Source organism: Rutilus rutilus, assembly GCF_951802725.1.
Source record: "Rutilus rutilus genome assembly, chromosome: 2".
Classification (NCBI taxonomy): domain Eukaryota; kingdom Metazoa; phylum Chordata; class Actinopteri; order Cypriniformes; family Leuciscidae; genus Rutilus; species Rutilus rutilus.
The window spans coordinates 34685160-34713024 of NC_140210.1; the positions used below are offsets into that span (position 1 = coordinate 34685160).

Below are 27865 nucleotides of genomic sequence, written 5' to 3' on the forward strand. Positions count from 1 at the left end.
CCATGTTTAATATGCCGTTTAAGGGTATGACTCAGAGGAAGTGACATCATTTGACCCAGGTGATTTTAAGCTTTTAAGATTTTAAGACGAGCTAAAGGGTCAGGCCCTGTCACGGTAAAACATCACAGAAAATAATGAAAATGTTTTAAATCCAAAACATGTCTAAAAAGGTTACTGAAATTCCTTGCTTGCATGTTAACAGTTTTTATGCTAGCAGGCTGAGTAATGGCAGTTTAAAATGGCTGACCGTCAGGCCCTGTCACACGGCCTTACAAATGAATGTTATTGTTATTTTTTTTATTACCTTTATTGCATATAATATGTATTTAACGCATGCCATAGTAAAACGTTATTTGAAAATAGACATTACACTGTAAATATATTCTAATGAATTAGGTCCTTATTATACACTATAAAAATCTCCTATGTATTTATACAATTTATACAACCTATGTATTTGTACAATACAATCTCCTATGTATTTATATATAGGTAGTTATTTTACAACTATATGAGTGCCTGGTGGGTATTCTGTGATTTTGTGTACTACAGTTGACCGAAAAGTTACTTATATTTCTTAAAGGAATTACAAAACCATGTTAGATACAATCAGGGACATGTGACCAATAAGAAAATGCTATTTGTATCAAAGAAATTCATTAGGAAACCATTCTAACATATACAAATTTGTCTGTGACAGGGCCTGACATTTTAGGGGTGAAATGCGTATAAAAATGTATTTTAATCAATCATAAAAACATGCTGAGATGGCATGATGTGTTTCTCATAGTTTAACATATGACTCAACGTTCAGATTTAAGAATAAGATATTTTTTTATAAGTGGAAATGTACGTTTCTGGCAGAATGTCCCATACATGGTCGACACTAGATTGGTGTGCGCTGTAAAACAGTCTTTATGGCTTTTACGTCATCACTACTGACCGGAAGTGCTGAAAGATGTCAACCCGAGCAACTGATTGTTATTCTCACGATGTTTTGAAGATTTTTCTTTAAATTTCGGATTTTTTTAAATCATTTTTATTCAGCCCCCAAAACACTGAACATTTATTGAAACGTGCTGTAGGACGCTTAATCGTTTACCATGTCGAATCGCATCGCTTTCCACACGCAGTTAGCTTCCATTATGGAGGTGCTGGCTAATGCTGCGGTGGCTGAGATATGTAAACTCGTTGACGACGACTACGCGATTATAAACTTACAGATGACTCAATGTCAGCGTGAAAACAAAGCGCTGAAGAGAAAACTTCACATACTGGAGCTTAAGATGGCACGAGGGTTTGCAGAGAGAAGGATGAGTTCACTGAATCGCACTAACCGAGTTCAAGTGAACGCCGCTTTGTCTGAGAAATACAGGAACCAATCTAACGGTGTGTTGCCATAAAACCTCGCATGCTATTCTGCTGTCTAGTGTATCTGTCTCACCAAATAAACTATCAAGCCTTATGTGGTTAATGTACACTGTTGTGTTGTTTCTCCGCTTTTCATACATTCAGACGTCCTGTATGGAGCTCAGTTTAACACGGGACTGTGGAGAGGTGGAGGGACAGACTCGACTCCTCAGCAGGCTGGAAATGAAAGTAACAGTATGGTAGGTAAGCTATCTCTTTATGATAACCGCAATAACTAATTTAGCACGTTTTTATTGTGACATTTAATAATGAGCACAAATTGTACAGCAAATAGGTAGTCTATCATCATAGACAAATAAACAGTAAGTGTAGATAGATTGACTATTATAGTCAATTAAACAATAGATAGATGAACTGTTATATAGACAAATGATGGATAGATATTTAGCTACACTACATATATATCTACAAGTGTAGGCCTAATACATATACAGATTTATTAAACATTTCCTTTCATTTCAAAAGACAGCAGATGCGGTAATATCAGAAGTAAACACCGTGCTGATAAAGGATGAGATGTTTGAGGAGGACCAAACACAGCAGAGATTGTACATCAGAGATGGTGGTGAGTGGATGAAAGAACATAAGCCTCCTTTTATAAACGAGGTTGAGTAACCAACAATAAATACCCATCTTAAAACTTGACTTGACACTATTTCTCTTCTTTCAGAAGTTACAAATACTCCACCACAGACTGGAGAAGCTGGTTTTAGAGATGTTCAGATGGTGAAAGATGATGATCAAGTCTCTGGGATGCAGCTACCGACTTTGGAGGTCAGTGGATCTGACACTGCGCTAAAATCTGAGCCAGAGTTTGAGAGTGTTAAGGGGATTTCACAAGAGCCCATAGAATTACATGCTGAAGCAAAGTGTGATTTGAATGGAAAATCCAGTCCTATGAGGGATTATTTAATGCAAGGGAATGACAATGCAGACTTGCGGCAGCGATCTTGCGTGTACATGAACAATGCAAGATTGAATGAGAGCCAATCCACTGCCTCTGTACGACATTCAGAGATCATAGAGGTTGACTCTGCGGAGGAGGGGGAAGAGATTTCTGTGTGGGCTAGGAAAGTAACACGAGGGAAAAGCCAGGCTCCACGTGTTTATCCACAATACGGGAGGGTGGAACATCAGGATAGCATGGTCCTCTTGCCTTCCTCCAATCCGCCTCTGGTGTCAAGTGGCTTTGCAGCAGTGGCATCGACATCTTCAAAAACACAGGGCACGGACAGCTACCACAATTTCAGAGATGTCAGTTTTAACCAACAAAGAGTTGGTCGGACTAGAAATGACAGAGTTCCTCGCGAAAAACTTTTTGCGTGCACATACTGTGGCAAAGTTTTCAACCGCCCCAAAAAGGTGGTGATCCACCAGCGGATTCACACGGGTGAGAAGCCGTTCAAATGTAACACCTGCGGGAAGTTATTCTCAGAGGCGGGAAACCTGAGAAAGCACCAAAAAGTCCACACAGGAGAACGGCCATATAGTTGTAACCAGTGTGGGCAGACATTTGCCTGGATACGGAACCTCAAAAACCACCAGCAGAAGAACCATCCTGATATGTTTACTGCAGAAGAACTGCTTTCTCTAGGAGTCAATAAATGATCACTAGATTACTGAAGAATGAGTGTGTGTTATACCACTATCATATCTTTTCTGGATAAAGACTTTCATTTAAATTATATGCATTAGGGCTCGACATTATGCCTTTTCATGTGCTTGTCCTTCAGACAAGTAAATCAGTCATTCACTTGTCTGAGTAAAAAAAAGTTGCTCGTCTGGAAAAAATAGGATTTTTGTGGTGTACATATAATTTATTCTGAAGCAATATTCTCATCAACTTTAACTATTTAAATCTGCGCATTTCTGATATTTACCCAGAGTTTTTTTTTTTTTCTTTATAAAGGCCTTTTTTCCCCTTAATCTTATTAAATGTATGCTTCATCTTTCATTTCAAGTTCTTAAATTTGATCAATAAATGTAATTTGAATAATACTGCACAATAGGGCTGGTACCAATCAAATTAAATCATTTACACTGAAAAATTACAACTGCATTAAATAATGTTAAGAAATTGTTTTAAAAATATTTTTAATATACAAATAAGAAATGTTAGAAACAGGTATAGTACGAAACCAGTAGGTGACGGCAGGTGACCGTTTTAATGTGCAAGTCATTGAGTCATTCATTCAAACGTCTGATTCACTCAATAATAAGGCTGTTGTTTATGAATGGGTCATTGAATCTGACTCAACAGATTCGTTCAAACCACTGATTCAGTCATGAAAACACGGCTGAGTGTTGCTGTGAGATGCGCTATGGTTCTGCTGTGATCTTTGTTTGGAAATATTTTTGCTGCCGAAACAAAAAAAAAATATAAGTGACTTAATATAAACCACTTGTTTATTGAAGTGTTGTATGATGGTGTCCAGGAAAATTGCACTCTTGGTCGTGTGATGTGGCTTAACTGTAGCATATGTTATAAATATAAAAACTCGCATTTTGAAGTTTTACCTCTGTATGTTAACTGAGTTTCTTTTTCCTCGAGAGCCTTGGTCCCGTTAGTGCATTATAGTACGTACGTTACATATTAGTTATTATCCACCATCAATTGCCTTTTACACTAAATGAAATAAAATCAGAATAATTCTCGCGTTTAGGTGATTCCATAGTTTTTTTTGTTGTTATTGACGTTTTAAACAGGCTACGTGTCCTGTCGGGCAAGTAAAATTATCTTTCATTTGCCCCTTCAAAAAAATCCACTTGTTCCGGACAAGCGTTAATGTCGAGCCCTTACATGATTTACATTGTTTTTGATCAGTAGCGATGTGAGTCAAAGTGTTTTTATATAATTAACAATTCCAGAGTAAAGCTCTGTGCTGTGGTGTTCTGTAGAAAAAGTGAAGAGACTTAGACTTCGAAATGATTCCAAGCATATTTTTTGGGGGTATATTAAAATTGTTTGACATGTGTAAATAAACATTTCTGCACTCATTTTGTGTTTGTTTTTTCAAGAACAACAAAACACTTTGTATGTTTTTGAGACCAATGCCTGTCTCTTATTTGTGTTATAAAAACGAATGACCGTAGGCAGGGAGGTTCAGGACAGGGAAAACATTTAAATAATAGTCAGAAGCTCTGTCTGTGCATTAACAATTTCTGCTTTTTCTTTTCACAAAACTGAAATTGTGATTAATGAAAAGATGGAATGATTACTTCCACATACCACACTGAAGGACACAACCATCGGTAAATACTACTAATAAATCATGCTCTGGTTGTTCAACAGTGGCATAAATACTTTCCCACTTTTGTTTTTTATTTAAGGAAAAGCTGTTTATGATTTTTTATATTAGGAACATTAACGCACCCTCACAACTCCTTGTATACAAGAAATTCCTAGATAATTTAGACGGTGAAAGCTTTATACATGTATACACGACCTTTATGTTGCATGTGCCAGCCAGGGTCATGTTGTAACAAAACCTTGTTTCGTGTGTTCAGCAGCAAGGACAGGTGGAAGATGGAGAACCTGAAACAATAGTGATAAAGGAGGATCTAAATGACCAGTGGGAAAGAAGCCAGACACAAGCCATAATTGTGCAGGATGGTGAGTAGAGGGCCAAAAAGCAGTCATTGAATTGCTGCTTAAGTGAATGGTAGAATATATCATTTTTGGCCAAGCTGTTACACAAAGAAATTATGAACCCGTGCAAAAACAAGAGAGAACCAACTAAATATTTATAATTTTGCAGTCAATGCATGTTTTTCTGTTAGGGTTTAAAAAATTAAAAATGATGCACATAGTAGGCCTATAAGATGCCACAGAGTAAAACCTGTAGCTGTAGTTTGCCTGACTAAAATAATTTAGATAAATACCTTAACTAAGTTTAGTGTTTTGTTCTTCCCTCATATAAAAAAAAAAATATATATATATATATAATTCCTCACATTTTGATGGTTTAATCAAACTTGTAGGATCATTAAAAACTACATTTTGGCTACTACTACTACTATATATATAAACAAAACATTTGGTATGAAGAGGAAATTGTCTTTTTTGGGTGAACTAATCCTTTAACATTTAGCCTACATACTTTTGGTCTGGAATCTTTTATCAAAAAAATTTACATTCATTCTCTTTTCCTCTGGGTCACCAGAGTCAAATACAGACATTTGTAGTGGGAGACTTTCTACCTCACCAGCCAAAAGCACTGTTGCACCTGGAACAGAGAAGGTTTGTTTATTTACTGTTCTTTTAAAATGCAAAAAAAGTTAAAATAATTAGACACTTGAAAAATTAAATGTAGTTTTATATTGTTTCCAGCCTATAGAAGTGGAATTTTCCCATTTGAATGATGATAGAAGCCAGAAAACCGACTTTTCTCCATCCACTGGACTGCAGATAAACATACAGGGTGAGTAAATAATAATATGTTTTAATTATCAAGCGCATATCCCAAGCTCAAGGTCGCTATACAGGCAGATAATAAAGTAAACATGGCATCAACAAGATACAGACATATATACATGCATATAAACATACATAGAAGTAAGCAGATGAAGGTTTAACCCATCAATGCATTTTGATTTACACTTTATATACACTTTTACAATTTTACTAAATACTGTAGATTGAAAAAAGTTTGAATTTAGAGCTAAGAATATTAGCAAATTAAAAATGCTCTGACAATATATGAACATATTTACATTCAGGTACTGTGGAGTCCAGCCCAAGTAGTTCTCAACAGCACAGGTACCACAAGTTTGTTGTTCAACCTAGCAAGGGTCTAACAACAGGAGAAACTGCAGCTCTCACAGATTCAGGGCACGTGCACAAGGGAATGGTGAAGAGCAGAACTTCACCCAAGAACCATGAAAAGACAGCCACTGAAACGTCAGGAAAAGGCTGCTTGTATGAGAGACCTGCAGAGCATAAAACCAGCTTTACACACTGGCCCACACATCCATCCTGCTCATATACAGAGTCGGACCAGGATCAAGACTGTATGCTGGTTCAGTCAGACACTGTATCATCTGTCAGAAGCTCCAAAGATGGACGGGATGGAGCGCCGTCTACCCAAACACGTGCTGTTAGAAATGCAGGTGCAGCAGAGGGAACTATAAGAGAAGATGAAAGATGGAATCAAGCTGCCATTTTGAGACAAAGCCAAACTGAAGCATCAGGCCACGTCAGTAGACCCGAAACGATTCAGACAGAGACCGCAAGTACAACAAACCCCTCATATTTCACTGTGATTCCCCAAATGAGGTCCAGTTTAACTCAGCCTGGGCCTTCTTTTGCTGGGCTGCAACTACCAAAGCACATGGACAAAGGTAGGCGGAAAAGTTACGTTTGTAAGTACTGTGGAAAGGGATTCCCTGGGCTGTCCAATGTCGTGGCACACCAGCGGGTGCATACAGGGGAGAGGCCCTTTAGGTGTGATACATGTGGGAAGCTGTTCACAGAGGCAGGCAACCTGAAGAAACACCAAAGAGTTCACACAGGAGAGAAACCCTTCATCTGTTCCCGCTGTGGGAAACGATTCGCCTGGATCTGCAACCTCAAGACACATCAGCAGTCGGCCTCCTGTGGAGGAGTCGGATACAATTAAACATGTCTGATGACAATGCAGGGCTTCCAACTTATGCATTCTTATGAATCCAGTGGTTTTTTGAATGTCAAAGGAATCATTGTAATTAATGATGGGACGGTTGATACCGGGGCTTCGATGCTCCGACGCAGTTTTCACACACTGTACCGATGCTTGTATCGAAATGACAATACCATGTGATTGATGACGTTTGAAGTTTCGAATATCATGCAGTATCGGAAGGTCGGAACAGCTGGTTTGAAAAAATTGGCGCATCACGACCCTACCTGATGCATAAAAAGGGAAATTTTTGTCGAGGAGGCATTATTTATTTAAATGATTTAACACTACTTACCTATAACATAAAACATTGATCAATTATTGGGCACCGCTAGCAATTTTGGGCCCTATGAAAGAATATGAGGTTGGGCCCCATTATAATCGATCTCTGGGGGCCCCTAAAGTGCGTGGGCCCTAATCGTCCTAACTAGTCTGACCACCAGATGTCGCTAATGCGCACTGTGTTAAAAGCTTCAAGTAACGAACTGTTTTTCGGCACAATTTGATGAAAGACTCAAACACTTCAGAAAGCCTCGGTTTCCCATCACTAATTATCATTTTCCTGGAATAAATAATATCTACATTTAAAGGGGGATAAGAAATATTAACCGAAACATTAATAGTAAGATTAAGATGTGTTGGTGTTGTTACCATAACTCACGCTTACGTTAGCAACTTATATTGGTTCTAAATAATGTTGAATGTCCGTGAATTGTAATACTGACAGCGAACAGCAGGTGGTGCACGAGCACTAATAATAAAAGAGCGCCCATCTGGGTTTTCTTTTTGTCATTATCCGCGCTGTATTAGCGGGTTTGGCAGTCCAAAGAAGTCTGCTATTTTAAGTAATTTAAGAATTGTTATTGAATATAATTAAATCTTCGTTTAATAATACAATATAGTGTTTCTAATTTGTTATTTATGTTTGCATTAGCAGCCCGGCTAGCTCAGTCGGTAGAGCATGAGACTCTTAATCTCAGGGTCGTGGGTTCGAGCCCCACGTTGGGCGCAAATATTTTTTTGTTATTGTTTTTTTCACAATCTGAACTCCAAAAGCGGATCTAAACGAAAAGGCAGGGTACGTAATTTCCAACATCTGAATTATGCAAATCTCCCACGCGTAGAAATTTTTGAAATGATCTATATAACTTGCCTGTACATAAAACCAAGATTATATTTAACACAGACGATAGTTTATCTGATAAAAAAAACTCTGCAGAGAACCACACGTCATTTGAAACCATTAGAGTAAGTAGACGATAGTTTATCTGATAAAAACTTTGCAGAGAACCACACGTCAATTAGGAGATAGTTTATCCGATAAAAACTCTGCAGAGAACCACACGCCATTTGAAACCATTAGAAATATTTATATACCGGTAATAGGACATTGGAAAAAGAAAAGAAAAGAAACCGAAGCTCAGAATTAAATATTGGTGTCTCTCTCTGGAAAAGAAGTCAGTTGTGGAAAACATTTAGCAGAGGATGGTTTCGATCCATCGACCTCTGGGTTATGGGCCCAGCACGCTTCCGCTGCGCCACTCTGCTTCTGTCTCAGTCTCCGTTGTTCAGTGGTAATGACTCTTATTGACTCATTCTGCCGCACACGTGATCTGTTTAAACACTCTTCAACATTACGGGTTTACGGGATTTTGGTTAGGTTTGATGACTTTTTGAAGATTTTTGTCGGTCAATTTGTGTGTTAGAATGCATTTAAAAGTTGTTTTTGACAAAACAGCGAATGCATTAACATACAGGCGAAACACTCTAATATGTGTATCTGTTCAGAGCATATATATTGTAAAAGGTTCAGATGCGCAAATCATTTAACACACTTGTTGCGTCGAATGTATTTGTTGGACGGCGAAAACATTTGTTCCCTGACCGGGAATCGAACCCGGGCCGCGGCGGTGAGAGCGCCGAATCCTAACCACTAGACCACCAGGGAGTGGTGCAAACAGTTGTTGTGTTATTGTACATATAGGTGTCATATGAGATCAATGTTACTTTTTAACTGGTCGAAAACCATGTTTTGGTTTGATTTAAGCAATTTTGTATTTTGAGCAATGATTTAAGGATTAGATATGTAGTCATTCGGTTTGACATATATAGTTGATAAGTGAACTCTACCACCTACCATGATAATATGAATAAATTAAGAATCACATCCGTCTTATGGTAATAATAAATTCCTAAATATTGTATCTGTATGACTCAACACTGCCAACTCAATGTTTTAGCAAAAGAACATGAACATTTAATGAAAGAAAAAAAAAACACCTTTATTTAATATTTAAGCAGAGTAAAAAAAAGTCTAAAAACCTTTCAAGCAGCCTAAGTTTGATTCAGATCATAAAAAAGTTTCGGTGTATTCATGTTTTCTCTAATGCATTATTAACACAATATATTGTATCTTCTTGTATTAATGTCTTTGAAAGAAAAAACAGAAACAACAATAATAGCAAACAATTGAAGTAATAATATATAATACACATCTCGGCAGCTAAAACAGCATGACACGGCCATACTATATGTGAGTGTAAAGACTTATTCAGGATATGTACAAGGTAATAGGCAGTGTATGATATTTTGAAAGTCAAAAAGTCATTTCCTTTCCCTTCTGTCATCATTTCCCAATACCACTTCACTACACTGTTTTCCCTCTACCCTTTTCTCCTCTTGTTCTTCAGTTTCCTTATCCTCCTCCACAGTGACTTTTACATTTCCCTCTCGTCTTCCTCTGTTCCTCTGTTCTCTCAGTGCACATGGCAGGCAGTTGACCAGGAAAAGGAGGGAGGAAAGACAAAGGAGAGAAAGGACAGCTCCAATGCCAATCTCTACTTGTCTATCAGCAGTTTTAACCTCCTTCCTCTCTTTTTCCACCCCAGGAGATAAATACACAACACTCTCTTCGTGGTTGGGGATCAAAACCGCATGCTCCAAGTCATTACTTTTAAATATGTCATTACCATCATCATATTCACTTGTAGAATTGACCATAATTTGCTGGTCTTCAAAGTTATCATACAGATCCTTGTTGGAGTCGACAAGCATATCAGTCACATCGTGCATCTCAAAGTTGTTTTCCTCACTTCCCATTGGCCAAAAGTCTGTGTTCAGGTTCACCCTTATCCATCCAGAGCCTTTAGCCAATCTTTTTGCTTCACTTCCTTTTGCTTCCATTTCAACATGGTTTGATGCTGGTTCACAGGTGGAAACCAGGAGCTCGGCTTTCACAAGAGGCCCTCCGCCATCACCTTGAGCCAAGATGCGCTGTGATGGAGCGGGTGTCACAGCGACCACAGACTCAGCCAAAGAGGAGAGCCGGAGAGCGAAGGGAATCCCACTAAAGGCAGATACCGATAGGGCTGTGTCGTCATCAAACTGGATCCAAACACTGACAGATGCTTCCTAATAAAATAAGAGCAGAAATAATTAGAAATAGAACAAAGTTGGTAGAATTAATAGCATTAAAAATAGCGTTAGTACTCCCTATACTTACTTGCCCATGGTTGTACAATGTGTTGTGAGCATTCACTGTTGCTGTGACAATAGACGGATGAGATGGGCTGGAATTAACTGACAGCCCAAGCCCTCCCACCAACTGAACAGAGAGGTCACCAGGAGTGACAGGTTCAGAGGTTACAATGACATTAGTTCTTCCAAGCACTCCATCCCACTGATTTGATATCACCTTGAAAAACAGAGATGTGAGAAGCATTAGGGGAGAAAATTAGGAACCAAGACAGGTCCATATGTAAAGGGATGGTTCACCAACAAATACAAATCCTGTCATCATTTACTCACTTTCTTGTTGTTTCCAACCCGTAGGACATTATTTCTTCTGCACAACACAAAAGAAGATACTGAAGCCTAAGTTTTGGTCTAGACAATAAAAGTCAATGGGGTCCATAACAACACTGGACCCCATTTACTTTCATTGTATGGACAAAAAACTGTTTTTCTTTTGAGTGTCACATTGGACAGTCATATAGGTTTGGAATGACATAAATGATGACAGAATTTACATTTTTGGGGTACACTATCCCTTTAGGTTGTTAATGTACAATGCAACATCAAACATTCTGACAGTAAATTCAGATACCAACATATAATGATGTAATTCCAGGCTTCAAGCCAATTAGATTTCTTTGTTTATCAAGAGCTGCAATATATGGGTTTTCTATCCTCAGCCAGTCTTGGACAAGTTCGGTCACATCCACAAACCAATCCGGTGATCCGAGCATGTAGGTTGGTTGGCCTCCTTTAGCTGCTGAATGGGCGCTGAATTGTGCCAAAATCCGTATGGCGGACCTCTGATAAACTGGTTCACACCTAAAAAATAGACATTTCAATTTCCTTATGATCAATGCCATTACCTTGCACTATTTGAAAGGTTTGCAGAAGAATATTGTGTAACGCTTTACAATAAGGTTCCATTTGTTAACTTTAGTTAACATAAACTATGAAAACTTAATATTAATATTAATACTAATAATACTTAATACTAATTAATACTAATACTAATATTAATGAAATAAAAAGCCACTTAAATGTACTTAAAGAGAGTAGCTCACCCAAAAATGAAAATTAATTTACTCACCCTCCTGTTGTAAAATGAATCCAAATGAATCGAGCGGTTTAATCCATGTCTTCAAAGTCTTGTGAAGAAACACACGCATACACATCACATACTGTATGGTAAACACAGAAGCTCAAAAGTGCATGCGTGATGAGTGAGAACCAATGAGGTTTGTTCAAGCGTGTGACGCACACATGAGCATCTGTGTTTACCATGTGTGACGTGTATGTATGCGTGTTGGTTATTGTTTCCATGTAAATAAAAGTCTAAATCTGTTCATCATATGAAGTGATCATATCTCTTCATAAGACTTGGATTAATCAGATCAATTCATAAGGATTCATTTTATGACATTTTTGGATCTTCAAAATTTCAAAAGAAGATATTTTGAAGAATGTCAGAAACCAAACAGTTGATGGACCCCATTGACATCCATAGTTTTTTTTTGTTTTTTTTTTCTACTATGGAAGTCAACTGTCTGGTTACCGACATTCTTCAAAATATCTTTCTTTGTGTTGAAAGAAAGAAATGTATACAGGTTTGAAACAACCTGAGGGTGAGTAAATGATGACAGAATTTTCATTTTTAAGTGAACTATTCCTTTAATGGAGGGACATTAAAAAATAAAATTCATTAAAAATATCTTAATTTACGTTTCGAAGATTAACCAAAGTCTTGGAACAACATGAGGGTGAGTAAATGATGAGAGAACTTTCATTTTTGGATGAAGTATCCCTAACATGCAATTAAGTGTCTGAAAATATTACAGTTATTTTGCAAAGTAAATTATTTCCGTAATAAGTACTATTTTAAAAGCATGCTAAAGTGTTGTTGTTTTTTTTCACAAGGAAATGCATTAAATATTGTTAACGAATAGGACCTTATTGTAAAGTGTAACCAAATATTGCATACCCGCTCTCACTGTAGTAATTCCAGCCATTGATGGGACTCAGGACAGAGTCAGAGAGTGACACACGTAGTGGAACTACTGGAGCCCACACAGCCAAGCACAAAGAGCCACTGAATGTTCCCAAAGAAAACTCCAGCTCCACACAGACGCTGCCCCTTCCTGATTCACTCCCATCCACAAAAAGCACAGAGCAATCATGAGAAACCTGCCAGCAAAGAAAAGAGCCATCAGATGAGTTTATATATTTTATGCATTAGACCAGACCTCCTCCGAAATCTTTATATACCTTGACGATGTCTTCATTGGCTGAATGACACTTCACCGCTGTGGTCACATCTGATACTTTGCCATCTTGACCCACCGCTAGGACAATGACAGGAAGTGACACAGGCTGACTTGTCAAGATGGCTGTGTTGATAATTGTGTTGCTCTGCAAATAAAAACAACTGGATCTCAGTAAAACACGTGATTTTCCTGACCTTCTTTACACATATTACTTTGAATATCAAACATTATTACAAGGCTCTCTGAAATGCTTGATTCTGATTGGTCAGGCGTGACATTCTGAGATCAGTTAAAGGAATAGACCTTATTCGTAAAATAAATCCGATATAACAGACTCAGACAAGTTGATATAATGGGGAAAGGTGTAGAATATTAAACTGAAGACATCGAGACTTCTTAATCTGGTGGTGATCCCTATGATCATTTATTGCGTGCATATTGAAATTAGCAATAGATTTATGATATACCTCTGTGATTGGGGCAATGCCCATCACTTCTCTGTCGATAAAGGAGAAAAAGCTCGTGACTGCCCCGTGTGGTGAAACTGCAAACTTGCGTGTTGAGTACTCCACCCACCAGCTAGCAGTGACAGTCATTGCTACGCCGAAGTTTCTGTGTAAAGCCTCAAATGAAAGACAGGAGACCTGGCTTAGAGCAGATGTGCTGTAACAGAAGAAAAGGTGCAGAGACAAAAATGAAAGGATGGATGGAAGAGTATTCTTAACCAACTTTGTTTCAGGTTTGTGTTTAATGATGATGATGGTTTAAAAGCAAAACTAAGGACTTTTATTGTTATTTTCTTACAAAACTGTTTTATTAGAGCTAAATATTGTGCTTTTAACAGTTGGACTTGTAGATGGATGAGCTTTTAGAAGTGGATTTGTGAAATATTATTGTGATTTAAAATATAGGTTTTCTATTTAATAAAAAAAAAAATTAAATTGAATTTATTCCTGTGATGGCAAAGCTGAATTACTCCACGTCACATGATCCTTCAGAAATCATTATAATATGCTGATTTCCTGCTCAAGAAACGTTTCTTATTATTATCAATGTTGAAAACATTTGTTCTGCTTAATATTTTTTGTGATATCTTTTTTTCCAGGAATCTTTAACGAACAGAAAGTTTTTAAAAAATCAGCATTTATTTGAAATAAAAAAAAATTTTGTAACATTATAAATGTCTTTACTGTCACTTTTGATCAGTTAAAAGGGTTAATTCTGTCATCATTTACTCACCCTCATGACGTTCCAAACCTCGGGTTAATTTTACGATCTCTTTATGAACTTTTTAAAGCGTCAAAGTGGTAGTTGCATAGACTGTCAATGGAGGGACAGAAAGCTCTCAGATTTCATCAAAAATATTTTAATTTATGTTCAGAAGATGAACGAAAGTCTTACGGGCTTGGAACGTCATGAGGGTGAGTAATTGATGAAATTTTCATTTTGGTGAACTAACCCTTAAATGAATTCTTGTTGAACAAAAATATAAATTTCTTAAAAAAAAAAAAATTCTTACTGACCCTAAACCTTTTAATGGCTCTACACTAATATACTGATATAAAATAGATTTGTACAGATTAATTCTATAGGGTCAGTAATTATTCCTCTTACCCAGTGCTGTCTGGATGAGAACCAGTGCTTTGGCTAGTGATGGAAATAACATCATGTTTCGAACCCGATGTCCTCTCTACATTTACCATCCACAGGTCAGAGTTTGTGGTGGGATGGACCTCCAAAGACAACAGCCCTTTTTTCATTTTCAGTCTGATGGTGAAAAAAAATATGTGAACAATAATATGCAATACATTATTACATAGAATGTGCTGAGCAATTGTGTTTAATGCAATAATATTAATGTTACCTAATGGTCAGTGACTCCCCACTAAAATTTGCCCTCAGGTTTACTGACACTCTGATTGGTTGTCCAGCACGTACAGGCCCTTTGCTGTAGACAATTAGCACATTGGAATCCAACCAGAATTTCTCTTCCGCCTGTCTATCTAAACATGCAGCGCTTTGCTTGGTTTTGTTGATCTCTTGATCTTCAAGTCCCACAGGACCAATGAAGTACATCTTCCTGTCTGATTGCTGTAATACTTCCTCCGCACACCGAGGGGGTCCTACTTTAGACCTGGACACATAGGAAGAGTAGTAGAGCTGAATTTTATCAGACTGGGCCCTGAGTCGTCCTGGTACGTATGGGTGCCTTCTCCCACGGTTTCGGGAACGAGAACGGTTTCTGCTCAGGTGGCGTTGCTTGAAAATCTGGTCCAGGTTTGCCTTGATGTTCTGATTAGGCTCAAACCAGTCGTTTGGAAGTGTCAGAGTGACCACACACAACCCAAAAGGTGGCTGAGAAGAAAATGAAGAATACTTAAATATTAATGATAATAATAATATTGAAGAAGTTTGAAAATCTATTTTCTATGCTTGAAGTATATTTTATAATATATTTGCACGACAAGGTTTAAATGGTACTGCGTTTTCCGGGTACAGACAACAGCATAGTCAAAACAATCCCCTGTCTGTATTCAACAGTTCGTTCCCTTGGTTACTGATTATGTTACACACCTGTTTCAGTTTCTGTTTATTAGTCTCCTTTGTGTATTTAAGTTTGTTAAATTTACTTGAGTTCTCACAGTTTTTTGTTCTGCTATGTTAGCATTTATGTTGATGTGGAATGTTTATTCACCAGAGTTCATAATTCCAGCTATCTAAATTAAAGACTTAATCTAGAATTTTTTCTGTTTGTGCGATTCACTACAACCAAGACACCTAACAGTTGTAGGGTAGAGTGGGGGAAAACGCCCCCCTTAAGGAAAATGTGACATTACAGTGAAACAAAACATAAATGTGACTAGAATTGTCATCCCGGTTTTGAGTGACTATGGCAGGAGTTATTCACCAAATATTAAAATTGCTCAGCCTTCATAATTAATTAGTATTTTCACTGAAAATATTTTTGTACAAAGGGGGCGGTTTGCCCCAGCGGTGGGGTAAAACGCCCCCCAAGGTGGGGTAAAATGCCCCCTTTCTTACCAACCAGTTTGCTTCATAGATCAACAGCAAAATTAACAGACAATAGTTTTTAATCTCTAAAGGTAAAAGGCAAGTAATGTATCAACGTATATATATTAATATTTATTTCAGCAATGTTCAAAATAGGCAAAATTAACTACCTTCCCTCAGTGAGCTAACTGTGCTAGCAAGCTAGCTAGTTAATGCTCACTTGAGGTAATTTTTTTATGTTTTGTTCAAATATTTTGATTTTACCACCTAGTTATACTGCATTAAGTGTAAAACAAAGGATTTGATAGACAGAAATATTTTATTATAGTAATTATGATAGAGAAACTATGCCCCCAGGGGGGGGGGGGGGGGGGGGGGGGCGTTTTACCCCTCAGCGTAGGGGGCGTTTTACCCCACAAGCTATGAGTTTTTAAAAAAAATGTTTAATTTTTAAAATATAATTATATTCCTTATAAATAATATATTATCTCAAACTACAGACTTCACTATTCATCTATCATACATCACTGCGATATCCTGCAGAACAATATTCTCTTAAACACTTATTTACTAATATCTGAAAATTATAGCATTTACGCTGTAATCCTCTTCTCTTCAAATGTGTCGCTGGTGTCAGCTTATCCATAGAGATTTGTATATCCCCGTTATCAACGTAGTGCATAGCAACAGTAAAAATGTATCTTGACTACTTTTAGTGGTTATTTTGGGAAAAACAGGTGGGGGGCGTTTTACTCCAGGGGGGCGTTTTCCCCCACTCTACCCTACTGTTTACAACATATTTTAATATACATCTGAAATCTATTTTGACCAGACATATATATACGGTTGAAGAGTCAGAGTGATCACTGAGGTTTGTTTGACTCTTTGCTTTATAGAACTCTTGTTCTGACCCATCTATGGTGTCACTGACCAGCAGTACCTGAGTGATGCAGGAAGCTTTCTGTTCTTCGGTCTGTTTGAAAGCATGGAGAGTAACGCAGGTTCCTCTGTTAACATCACCCCTCATATGAAACAGCACTCGCACCTCAAACCGCTCTCCTCTTTCACCCTCAATCTCTTTGACAATGGTTTTAGAAAGGAGCGATGCAGTGAGAGATGGAGTCAGAGGAGGAATGTCGTCAGTCATCACCTTGAGAAGACAAGAAGTGGAAGCACAGAATAAGTAACTTCACATTATTTATCTTTGAAGTTGAGATAAAGGTCATTAACCATAATCAAGACTGTTACCTGTGTGATGGTGTAGGAACCAAATGTAGCACGGAGAAGAGGTTTGGAGGCCGTTCCTGATGGAGGCATGAGGAGCAGGGATTGGGTGGAAGTGAAGGGGCTGGAGTTGGTGAAGAGAAGGCCCAGATCCGCTTGAGAGAGGGGGAAAGACTGCCATGGCGAGGGAACAGTGACCCGGACTGGAAGCGATGGGGTGGTTGGTGTCTGACAATGGGCTTTTGATGAAGAAATAGGGAAGTTATTAGGGTTATTAGTTTGTGAGATTAGTAACAATTGCTTTATTGTTTAAGCATCTCATATTCTCATAATCTCCCAGATTAACCACAACACGTAACACTTTGATTTAAAAAAAAAAAAAAAAAAATTAGGCATAATTGAAGAATTAAATAAAAATGGCTCACACTTAAATTCAAATTTGGTCTAAAAAACTTCAGAAGAATTTCTTTCTCCTAGTGCTCTACAGAATTGGTTTTTACCTCAAAAATATTTAAAAACAGAGAGACAAAAATGTCACTGCTAAAGGACATAAAGTAAAGTGTGTTATGTAGTGTTTTGGGGGAGTGTAAAAAATAAGTCAAACTTACAGAGGATTATGAATAAGTGAAGGATTACCAGTCTCATAGTAGACGACTTCAATTTGAGTCTAGAAAGACTCATCACATCCATAACACCCTGTAACACAGCAAACAATAAAGGCTATTCTGAATATTAAATAGTTGATTTTGTTTTTGTAAAATTATTTTATTGAAATCCATTAAAATCACATTATACTCATCAAAAATACACTTAAAACTACACTTAAAGTGTTCTTTATTTTTGAGTTTTTTGATTGACATCTATTTCTAATATAAATGTTCCATATGAACATTTCCATTCCTTTATAGTGAAATAGGGGTGTTTAGATTATTAAAATTGGCTTTACACTTAGAAAAAAATGGTTCCTGATCAATAAAAGGATCTTTGGGGAACCAAAGAGGCATCACTATGGCATTATTCTATGGCATCACTGCCCTTTTGGAACCTTTATTTTTATTTTTATTAATTTCAGGTAAAATAAGATAATATAAAGCAAAACAAAAACTTCTAAAAAGTTTGTACTTGCCTCAATGATCCTTTCAGATTCTCGGATAGTAAGATATCACTCTCCTCGCACAGACATGCTCAGTCCGACGTGTGATTTTGAGTTTCATCAGTCCATCTTCTGTCAGAAAGCTTGCATCTATCTTTTGGAAGTTTTTTCTTAGTTTTGTAGATATGAAAAATATTCCAAGTTCAGGTATGTCAGAAATGTCCAAATGATTTTTAAATCATTGTTTCCTTATTTTAGTGTGTTGTTTCTTCTTTTTGTCATCTATAGCTCTGCACTGCTAGCTGTCAGTCACTCTCTCTCTCTCTCCCTCTTTGGCTGGTCTGCCGGATTCACACAATACGGATTTATTCATTTTAAATGGTAAATAATCCTCTTCTCTCCCCCTCCCCCATTTTTCCTCTCTTTATTTCTTGGATATGTCTGGCCAAAGATAGTTGACGTCCTTCCAAGTAACCCTTTGTAAATCTGAAGATGAAACCCACTTCCTATCTCATCTTAATCTCACTCTCTCCCCGGATGTTCTACATTAAACATGCAGAATTTATGTTGAGTTTCACAAATGGTGAGTTTCTGAACATACATTAAAGAAATGGGATCTCAATGCTTTTAATGTTTAATTTCAGCGGCTTAATGATAAATGCACGAGGGAGAAATGCTGCAGACGACATTAAAGACAAAATCCTATTAGCAAGAATGAGGGCATTATATGCATCTGAAAAAAAATAAAAGTATTTAATCACACCACTGTCTCTTTTTCCATCTAATCTTTCTCTTTCCCTTAAGCACTAAGAATATCTAAATACATACAATCCTAAGAATATCATTAACTCTTTCTCAACCCTTTCATTACATCTATCCTCTCTTAGTATCTTAAAAATAAGCAAAACTGCTGAATTTTCACTTTTATAAATATCAAGCTCAATTCGTTTGCACTAATGATTTAACTTGAAAAACTGAAACTCTCTAAGGGCATCAATAATTGCCAATCTTTTATTATTTGCTTTTTGCACAATTTATTAAACTGGTAACACTTTACAATAAGGTTCATTAGTGAACAATACAAGAATGAACATTACTTCAGCATTTATTAATCTTAGTTAATATTCATTTCAACATTTTCTAATACATTATTAAAATCAAAGGTTGTATTTGCTAAGTAAGGGATAATGTCGAGCGAGGCGGTTGTTATAGCGAATACAACCCCGACAGGCTGATCAGGACCCTGACACGAATATAACACACCGTTGCTATGAAAAACAGAGCGTTGCTATGGACTCAGGATTCTAACCGTAGAGATATACAATCGTTTTTAAATCAATAAACTCCTTTTTAAATCAATATTTTGTGTCAAATTATTGATTTATTTGGTAGGTAGCCATGTAATAAGCGGGATAATGTAGAGCGAGGCGGTTGTTATAGCGAATATTATTATCCGCTTCGCGCCGGGGTCCTGATCAGCCTGTCGGGGTTGTATTCGCTATAACAACCGCCTCGCTCTACATTATCCCTTACTTAATGCACTGTGAACTAACATGAACAACGAACAGTTGTATTTTTATTTACTAACATTAATAAAGATGAATAAATACTGTAACAAACTTTAAACAGTTAAGCTCGTGTGATGAATATAATTTTTTCTTTTGATTTTCTTTCTCTCTGATGGGAATAATAGACTTCCAGGATTAACAGTTTGACTATGTTGGATAATGCAAAACATTTATGTGAAAATAGACTGGATGCAGGAAACAAGCAGGTTTGATGTCAGTGTCACAAGTGTTGAGAGAAAGAGAAATGGCGAATGGATGCACTAGATATTTTACCCAGTGTGGTCTCTTTGTTAATCTGTGCATGTAATCTGTTGTCATCTGTCATTGTTCTCTGCTGGAGCCTCATTTAAACTACAGATTTAATCCTTCACTCTGACCTGAGGATGAGGAGGAGACGACACTTATCCACCCACACACACACACTCTCTCCCACCAAAACCTGCTGTTGCGTTCCCTCTGCTGTGTATTTGTTCTCCCAATGAAGAGAGACTAAATTGTCTGCAAAGCGGTAGCCACTAAGCAATCAAAAAAATAATGAACAGAACTGAAACGATGCTGTGAATGCATGTAAACACACACTGGGAGATGACGAAAGGTTTAGGCAAAAATCCTCCAAGCTTTTGAACTTTCTCTCTCACTGGCGCACTTAGAAAGAGAGTTTCACTTAGTTATTATCAGGCAGGCAAGGCATAAGATTTTAAGCTGTTGTGATTTTAAATCCTCTATGAGTGCAGTATTAAAAAAAAAAGTCAGCTGGGTCAGAGAAAGAGTGAGAGAGAGAGAGAGAGAGAGAGAGAGAGAGAGAGGGAGGAGAAAATATTAAAAGAAAAAATAAGGAAATGGCAAAAAGAAAGAAAGACAAAGAAACCAAGTGAAAAGAATGAGTACAGTATATTTAGAGCATGAGCGACAGAAATAACACAAACAGGAAGTCAATAGAATTACGACAGGAAACCACATTGCTGCAAAATTGTGCATTAACAGCACATTCCCTCTTCCAACCTTTACATCACTTCCATGTCACCTCAGATGAAGACATTTCTCATCAAAGCTCAAACAAAACCATCCTAGAATGTTTATCATGTAGTGTTCAACTTATTTACAGCATATCCAATTTCATTCTGATTCTGCACCCAAGTCAAAAGCCACGAAAGATCTAAATGATTTTCTTTTTAGTTTATTTAAAATTATTCATACTCCAACTCAACAACAACAACAAAAATCAATCACTTGTTTAAATAAACAAAAAAAAGCCAATGTCTTTCAGGACATGAGGGCTACTAGAAAGCATTATACAGCAAAATCTAGTAATTACAAAAAAATAATAATAAAATGAAGCCTGCTATGCAATACAAAGTAAGCACTTTGCTAGTTACGTTGAGACTAATTTATTTATTTTTTTCAATTCTATCCTAGATGGATTTCTCAGCTGAACTTCTCAAACATATTTACACCTTGCTCGACTAGGGCAGCTCAAACCAACCAAATCCCCACAACACAAGACTGCTGATTCTAGATGAGACTGACGAGAGAGGGTCTTCTCAGGGTCTTAGGACTTCTGCGAGCACAGGCCTTCAGTTGAAGCCGTACGAGTCATAGTCACTGTTTCGGTTGGACGAGGGCTCTCTGCTCGTGTTTACCGTCAGCCTCTCCAAACCTGACAGCACAGGGAAAAAATAAAGAAGAATTGTCACCTGTGTGTTTCGGAAACTTTTAAGATTTTTTATTTATTTTTTCATAAGATGGTCAGTAATCATCAACCTCAGGAGGTTGAACCAAATGTTCAACTAAACATTGAACAATGAGCTGCTCATTTTATATGGTTTCCAATTTTTTTTGTTACAAAATTTTGCAACATTAACAAAACTTGTTAATTTGTTAACTTGTTTTTTAAAAAATCATTACATAACCATTAAATAAACAAAAGTTTTTTTTATTGAAAATGAAAAATGTAAAAAAGAAAAGAAAAAAAAAAGGGTAATTTATTATAAATTAAGTCATACTGTCAATTGGGACAAAATGTTGTTTTTTACTAATTGATTTTTTTTCCCCAAAAGATCTATAGATTTTTATTTTAATTGTTGTCGAGAAGGTCAAATATGATGATGGAAGATGATTTAGATACTTAAAGTAAATGTTATGTTATATAATAGTTTAATCTAACATATCCAATCTCACAACCAACAAAAGCACACGTGATTTGAATGAAAGCAATTTGAGTGAAAATCCCAATACATCATAATACTCAATTCATCATTATGTAATTAAGTAAATGAACATGAATGCGAGTGAGAGATTAATAGAGTTCAGAGAGAGAGAGAGAGAGAGAGAGAGAGAGAGAGAGAGAGAGAGAGAGAGAGAGAGAGAGAGAGAGAGAGAGAGAGAGAGAGAGAGAGAGAGAGAGAGAGAGAGAGAGAGAGAGAGAGAGAGAGACACTCACCAGGAAAGGATTGTCTCTTGAGTGTGTTGTTGTTAGGGGGACCTTGACCTCTGTGATAGGACACTTAAAGAAGAAAGAGAAAATGCTGAATGTTTTCTCACTACCAAGTCATGAATGTGTTAATGTTTGAGATGACTCACCACTCTGACTCTGAGTCGGGCCAACCCAGCGAGTCTCCCGTTTTTGTGAAACTGCATCAAACCAGGTAAAAATAGTCAAATCAGACAGAGCATTTCACTTTGGATTTGAAAAAGATTCAGTGGCAAAACAACAGGAAAATGTCAGTGTCAAACAGTATTTTTACTGTACGTATAGAGCCACATCGTTATTAGTCAGTTTTGCATTACATAAAGTGGGATTCAAATGCTTAAAAGCATAGTGAAAATGCTATTACAAATTATATTCTAAGCAAAACAATTTGAGTGAAAGACATCGTTCACTCGAGCTGCATAAACTCCAAATGCATGAATTCTACAAACAAAAAGTTCTTGCGCTTTAATGGAAGAAGAACATCTGACTGTCTGTATAAAGTTCACATGATCAGTCTCTCGAATTCGCTTAGATTTGATTAGCGACCTATAAATTCTGCAGAATCTGAAATATTACAATATCATGTTTCCTTGTTTAAAAAAAAAATGTAATCCTAAAAAAAAAAAAAATCTGATTTTGGTAACACTTTGCAAAAAGGTCACATTAGTTAACATAAGTAAATGCATTAACTAATTTTAACTAACATCGAGGAATATCCCACATTTGTTATAGTACTTATAAATCTTTGTTAATGTTAGTTACTGTAAGCTAAGGACCATTAAATGATTTTAATTATGTATTGCTAAATTCAGTGTTAGTTCACGTTAACTAATGTAGTTAACAAATGGACATTTTGAATGGTGCTATGTGCCTGCATATATAAACATTTACATTTCTTATAGGTAACGTGAGATTAAAGACACGCTCGTTGGCTTCACTGACTCACATCTTTTGCGGATGGCTTTGAGTGTGGGCAGACCGTACTGAAGCAGAACGACTCCCAACATCAAGAAAATTAATATGCCGGTTACTGCTTTATAGGCAGCCAGCTCACTTCCTAGAGTATCTGAGAAAATGTGGGAAGAAAAGAAAATGATGCGTTATTCAAAGTGCACAGCATATAGCGTGAACAATTATTTTGTCGATGAAACCTGATAAGAAAAAAATAAAAAAACATTCCAACACACAGAGTTATCGAATTTATGAAGTAAAACTCTTCTCTGGAAAAGAAAAAGAACGCACAGTACTTATTTTTTTTTAAGTACAACCAACTTGGCTGTAAGTCATTTCAACTTAAATTACATTAAACTGACTTGAATTATTATTTTTTTTGAATATGTACCTTGTTAAAAAAGTTTCAAATGTCTTAGCTTATTTTGATAAGTTAAGGCAATGTAAAAACACATGTTGTCATAACTTATTGATCATATCATTCTTTACAGTGTACCTTCGCAAGTGATTTGCAGGCCTGTGCAGTGGTCACTGATTAACGTCATGTTGCTTTCGAGCCTATGACCACTAGCCTTCTGTGTGTGCTTAAAGCCCTTGAAGTCTCCACATCTCATGTCCTTACAGAGTTCACTCGGCCAGCTCTCTGATATGTGGCTGGTAGAGCACAAAGGGGCTGGACTCTGATTAGGGAAATACAGATACAGCCGACCCTCGCACGGACTCTTCTTCCATGTTACCCTCAGCCGGGCCGGAACATACTGAGTGATATAGATGGGTTTCGGACATGGGGCCGCAGTGGGTATTGTAGTATCGGGGGTTGAGGCATGTGGGGTTGAGGAGTTTGAGTTGGTTATGTTTGGGGTTTCAAACTGTGATGTTCCTTCTCCTGTAAAGGGAAAACACACAATTACTTTCATGACAATGTTGGAATATGTTGAAAATGTCGCAATACCAGAATTGCTCTTCTCCACATAAAATGTGTAGTTTGGAAAAAAAATACAATTCCAATCATTTTAAACCATTTTAAGTGTTAAATGCATTTCTCACATTATCACAGTTTATTCGCTATAGTTTAGAAAATGGTAATAAAATATGACAAGAACTCCGAGTTGTCAAATCAGTTGATATTTCACTGGTTTTGGCCATCGTTCTGTTAGACTGTCTCACAAATGAATTAGGTTGAATAACTGTCAGCTGTTAAATTTAAGTACACAATTAGATAATAATACCAATTTAGGTCAACCAATTACCAAGCAATGCTTCATTTTGTTCAGCCTGTGGTGTAAAAAGGTCACATTCGCAATTAAAGAAAAAACACACGGTCAGGTCAAAGTGTCCGAATTATTTTTGGTCCCACTTTTTTTTTTTAAATAAATGTTACTGGTAGTCCACTGTATGAAGATATTTTGGATATAATATGTCACAGTTTACTTTATTTTGCTATCCTCACTTACATACATGAACTATAGTTTACCCGCTGGTAAAAATTGAATAATTTTTTGGTTTGACAGTATATGTACATCATTTTGATTGCAGTTGATATGCTGCTCTGTGCTCTTATTTTATCACATTGCAAGACATCGTTTTAGTTGTGATATTATATTTTGAATACAGTGTGCTACCAATATTCTCCAACTCGCCACTCTCAATAACATCTCACTTACATTTGACATTTTAAGAACTCTAGAACTTTATTGGACATTTTGTATGTAAAAATGTGACACGTTCTGCATTATTCAAGCATAAAAACGTCTTGTTACTGAGGTCAGAGAGCAGATAGCTGGATCATTTGCACTCATTACGCTCTTGCACTTTTTGCACTGTGCTCGAAGGCATTCACACACTTTGCACATTTGACTGCATGATTGCTTGATCCTTATTGCACTCTGCAAACATAGATGGCTATTCACAATCAGGTGCTTAACGGATCTACAATTTGGATTACCAAAAATCACCAAAATTATATATATAGTTGATTTTTTGTATTTATGTATTTGTATAAAAACATAAAATGTAACCATAAAATGACTGGTAAAATGAATAATATATATATTACTAATTTTGATTTTAAAATGCATTGATATTAAAATATATGTTTTAACGTCAATACGTTTGAAAAATTATGTATATATATATAGGAAATCTAATGTACTCACGCATATTTATGTATTCACATAAACATATTTTGACTGCATAAAATAAAATAAAAAAGATGATTTTCACTTTTCACTGATTCATAATTTAGTGTCCTTGTTGATAAAAAAAATATATATATTTTGAGTGAAAACAATATATCAAATATATCACAGGTGACAATATATCAAAAGCTCATTTATTAGTGCTGGCGTTAAATATGATAAATGGTTTACAACATCTTTAAGCACAACATCTGTTCTTTTGAAATGTTTTTCCGACGGTTTTGTTTATGTCTTCTTATGTTCCTAAACTAAATGGTCAACTAATGTGTATTGCACTTTAACAAGATTTGATTTATTTAGCAGACAATGGGCTGAAAAATGTCATTTGGTGGGATGTACCTCTTTAACAGTAGGCAAAGTATTTGCTCCATGATTTTTGGCATTTTGATGGCGAAGCCAATTTTTGTACACTTCTAAAAAAACATTACCACTGCACATGCACATGACATAATTCAATAAACAAGAATTAAGTATGCAGTGTGCAGAAAGATAAAAATCATTTTTCAGGAATAATAAAGAAACGTGTAAGAAGAGTTTTTGCGAGGATGACCCAAATACCAGTGTTACCCTATTAGTTAAATCACCATATTAGATAACTTGCAAAAATGTTAAAATATTCGTGTTGACATCAATTTCCAGTAAATATGGAATTAAGAGTAAGAATTTGAATGAATAATAAAAAACACTACAAGAAATGATGTCTCTTATCAGGAGGACACCATTGACACTTGCACTAATTTCGTAATGCATTCTTGCAGGCCCTAATGTTAACATACTGTTTTGCATTATAAACGTTCTTCTATATAATGCACAACGTTGCGACTGAAAGCATCTGACTGTTCTAGTCATTGCAATACTAAGTGTCCCTTGGTCCGTTTTGTCTTGCTGATATATTAAATCCATATATTAAAATATTAAACGGACGGATAAAACTCTAACTGTACATCAGCATCTCCAACTGACTGTCTATTTTCTGCAGAGCAGATCATGTAACATGCATCATTTAAGCGCACAACAATGAAGTATATTTAGGAAGAATCAATATTACTTACGAACACCGAGGAGCAGGAGCGCCGCGAGAGTCATCAGCAGAGAGTTTTCCATCTGGCAGAAGGTTGTGTCAAACATTTAGAGCTTCTTTTAACTTCATTTGACTAAACAAAGTAAAGTAACTAGACAAAATAAACTCTATGCACTCAAACTTATAACAGGCCCAGAGGTCAAATGAATGACCTTTGGTAGGCTACAGAAGAAACCGGTGCTTTTTGTTAGATTGAATTGAGCCTCGGCCCAATTATGTTTCATTTTTCTCATTCTTTTTAAGGGTCCGGTTCAGATAAAGCAAAAATAATAAGCAACCATGACTATATTGAAATGTTTAGCCTGAGTTGTTATCAGTCGCCTACGGCAAAGATTTCAAATCGTACCGTGTCTTAAGCCACAACAAACAAGAACCTATCCTTCACTACAATGACACTGTAATGGCAATTTGTTGACACAAACCGGACTCACTTTTAGATGAGATTGTCTATGATGTTATTTTAGATATGTTACAGTATACGGCTATTGTTTTTAATTGACACCTGTCTTCACATCTCTGTTTCAACAGTGTTTTGAAGGTTTTCTTCATCAAAGAGCATCAAACATCTATGAAACACCACGACTTCTAACCAGCTTTTTAACAATATATTATCAGATCTTACCTTGCCTGTGACTGACAAGAACAAATGTGTGCAGCAAGTGACAAGAAATATTAAGTGAAAGGAAATAAGCAGAGGTGTGGAACTACTTCATTCCCCGCCCTCATCCTCTCTCTCTCTCTCTCTCTCTCTCTCCCTCCATATAGAGCGTGTCTTTTATTCTCAAGTGTGTTTGATTGCACAGTGCACTGCTTCCTCACTTCAAAGAGAGCGGCATACAAAAAAAAAAAAAATGAAGAAAAGTATGAAAAAAGGGCAAGTATGGGTAAGTGGGAGGACAAAAGGTAATAGGTAGTGTGATATTGTCTAACTTGATATTAAATGTTAAAAATTGTAAAATTACAATTTCTAACACATTTTAAAAATACACTTTTAAAAAAAAAAGTTTTACAAACGCTGAACATTTTTCCATCTAAAAATGACATGGTTGGTGGAGTAATAAACAAAGCAGCAGAAAAAAAAAATCTGCATATTCAAACCTGAAAATCTTTCTTTTTGCATTCAGGAACTGCATGAGTCTCTTGCGGTGTACGGCACACTGAAAATGTTCAAGCCAGTTTCGCACAGATGATTAATCGTGCTTGTAGGAATCAACTGCGAGTGCCGTGGCAAGTCAGTCAGGCTATAAAACCACCGATATCCAGACGCATCTTTTCATTTTACTGTTACTCATATCTTCTTTTCATTCACAATCTTTCCCAGACGCCTCTCTCCCTCCCTCAACTCTCTCGATCTTTCTCAGGTGTCGCCGGGGTTGGTTTACCATATCGTACAGTCGGAGAGA

General features: G+C 36.6%; 3 protein-coding genes across 5 annotated transcripts; 1 reads left to right on the forward strand and 2 right to left on the reverse strand.

Annotated features, from left to right (window-relative positions):
* The first annotated feature begins 917 nt into the window (after positions 1–917).
* On the forward strand, positions 918–7881 carry LOC311278561 (uncharacterized protein). 2 transcript variants are annotated; one of them, XM_084389493.1, is made up of 8 exons: positions 918–1389; positions 1516–1610; positions 1897–1996; positions 2102–2205; positions 4939–5044; positions 5595–5671; positions 5762–5852; positions 6151–7881. In XM_084389493.1, exons 1-8 carry the CDS (start codon positions 1104–1106, stop codon positions 7047–7049), a joined length of 1758 nt encoding a protein of 585 aa, XP_084245619.1. In that variant the 5' UTR covers positions 918–1103; the 3' UTR covers positions 7050–7881. The 2 variants fall into 2 exon arrangements, with proteins under 2 accessions (XP_084245619.1, XP_084245620.1); XM_084389494.1 differs by having other exon boundaries at positions 941–1389; positions 4942–5044; positions 6151–7860.
* Positions 7882–9326: 1445 nt separating this feature from the next.
* On the reverse strand, positions 9327–17791 carry tmem132a (transmembrane protein 132A; the record flags this gene model as incomplete). The annotated part of the gene is made up of 11 exons (XM_084389457.1): positions 9327–10499; positions 10591–10782; positions 11198–11423; positions 12583–12785; positions 12867–13010; positions 13333–13528; positions 14480–14632; positions 14730–15220; positions 16818–17027; positions 17126–17340; positions 17710–17791. The coding sequence occupies 11 exons, from the start codon at positions 17789–17791 to the stop codon at positions 9693–9695; spliced, it is 2919 nt and encodes a 972-aa protein (XP_084245583.1). The 3' UTR covers positions 9327–9692.
* A 3154-nt stretch (positions 17792–20945) lies between these two features.
* On the reverse strand, positions 20946–27168 carry cd5 (CD5 molecule). Of its 2 annotated transcripts, XM_084389584.1 has the most exons (7): positions 27085–27168; positions 26434–26485; positions 23680–24069; positions 23179–23298; positions 22343–22393; positions 22203–22265; positions 20946–21419 (listed from the first exon to the last, which is right to left on the reverse strand). In XM_084389584.1, the coding sequence occupies exons 2-7, from the start codon at positions 26483–26485 to the stop codon at positions 21337–21339; spliced, it is 759 nt and encodes a 252-aa protein (XP_084245710.1). In that variant the 5' UTR covers positions 27085–27168; the 3' UTR covers positions 20946–21336. The 2 variants fall into 2 exon arrangements, with proteins under 2 accessions (XP_084245710.1, XP_084245709.1); XM_084389583.1 differs by lacking the exon at positions 27085–27168 and having other exon boundaries at positions 26434–26631.
* Between the last annotated feature and the right edge of the window lie 697 nt (positions 27169–27865).

Excerpts from the sequence above, each read along its gene's own strand:
- LOC311278561 (XM_084389493.1), top strand. The coding sequence starts at position 1,104 with ATGTCGAATCGCATCGCTTTCCACACGCAGTTAGCTTCCATTATGGAG. Across the intron at positions 2,206-4,938 it reads TGCAGCTACCGACTTTGGAG|CAGCAAGGACAGGTGGAAGA; the intron begins GTCAGTGGATCT and ends TCGTGTGTTCAG. Across the intron at positions 5,045-5,594 it reads AGCCATAATTGTGCAGGATG|AGTCAAATACAGACATTTGT; the intron begins GTGAGTAGAGGG and ends CTGGGTCACCAG.
- cd5 (XM_084389583.1), bottom strand. The coding sequence starts at position 26,509 with ATGTTTGACACAACCTTCTGCCAGATGGAAAACTCTCTGCTGATGACT. Across the intron at positions 22,394-23,178 it reads CAAAGCCATCCGCAAAAGAT|TTTCACAAAAACGGGAGACT; the intron begins GTGAGTCAGTGA and ends GGTTTGATGCAG. Across the intron at positions 21,420-22,202 it reads CAAGAGACAATCCTTTCCTG|GTTTGGAGAGGCTGACGGTA; the intron begins GTGAGTGTCTCT and ends CTGTGCTGTCAG.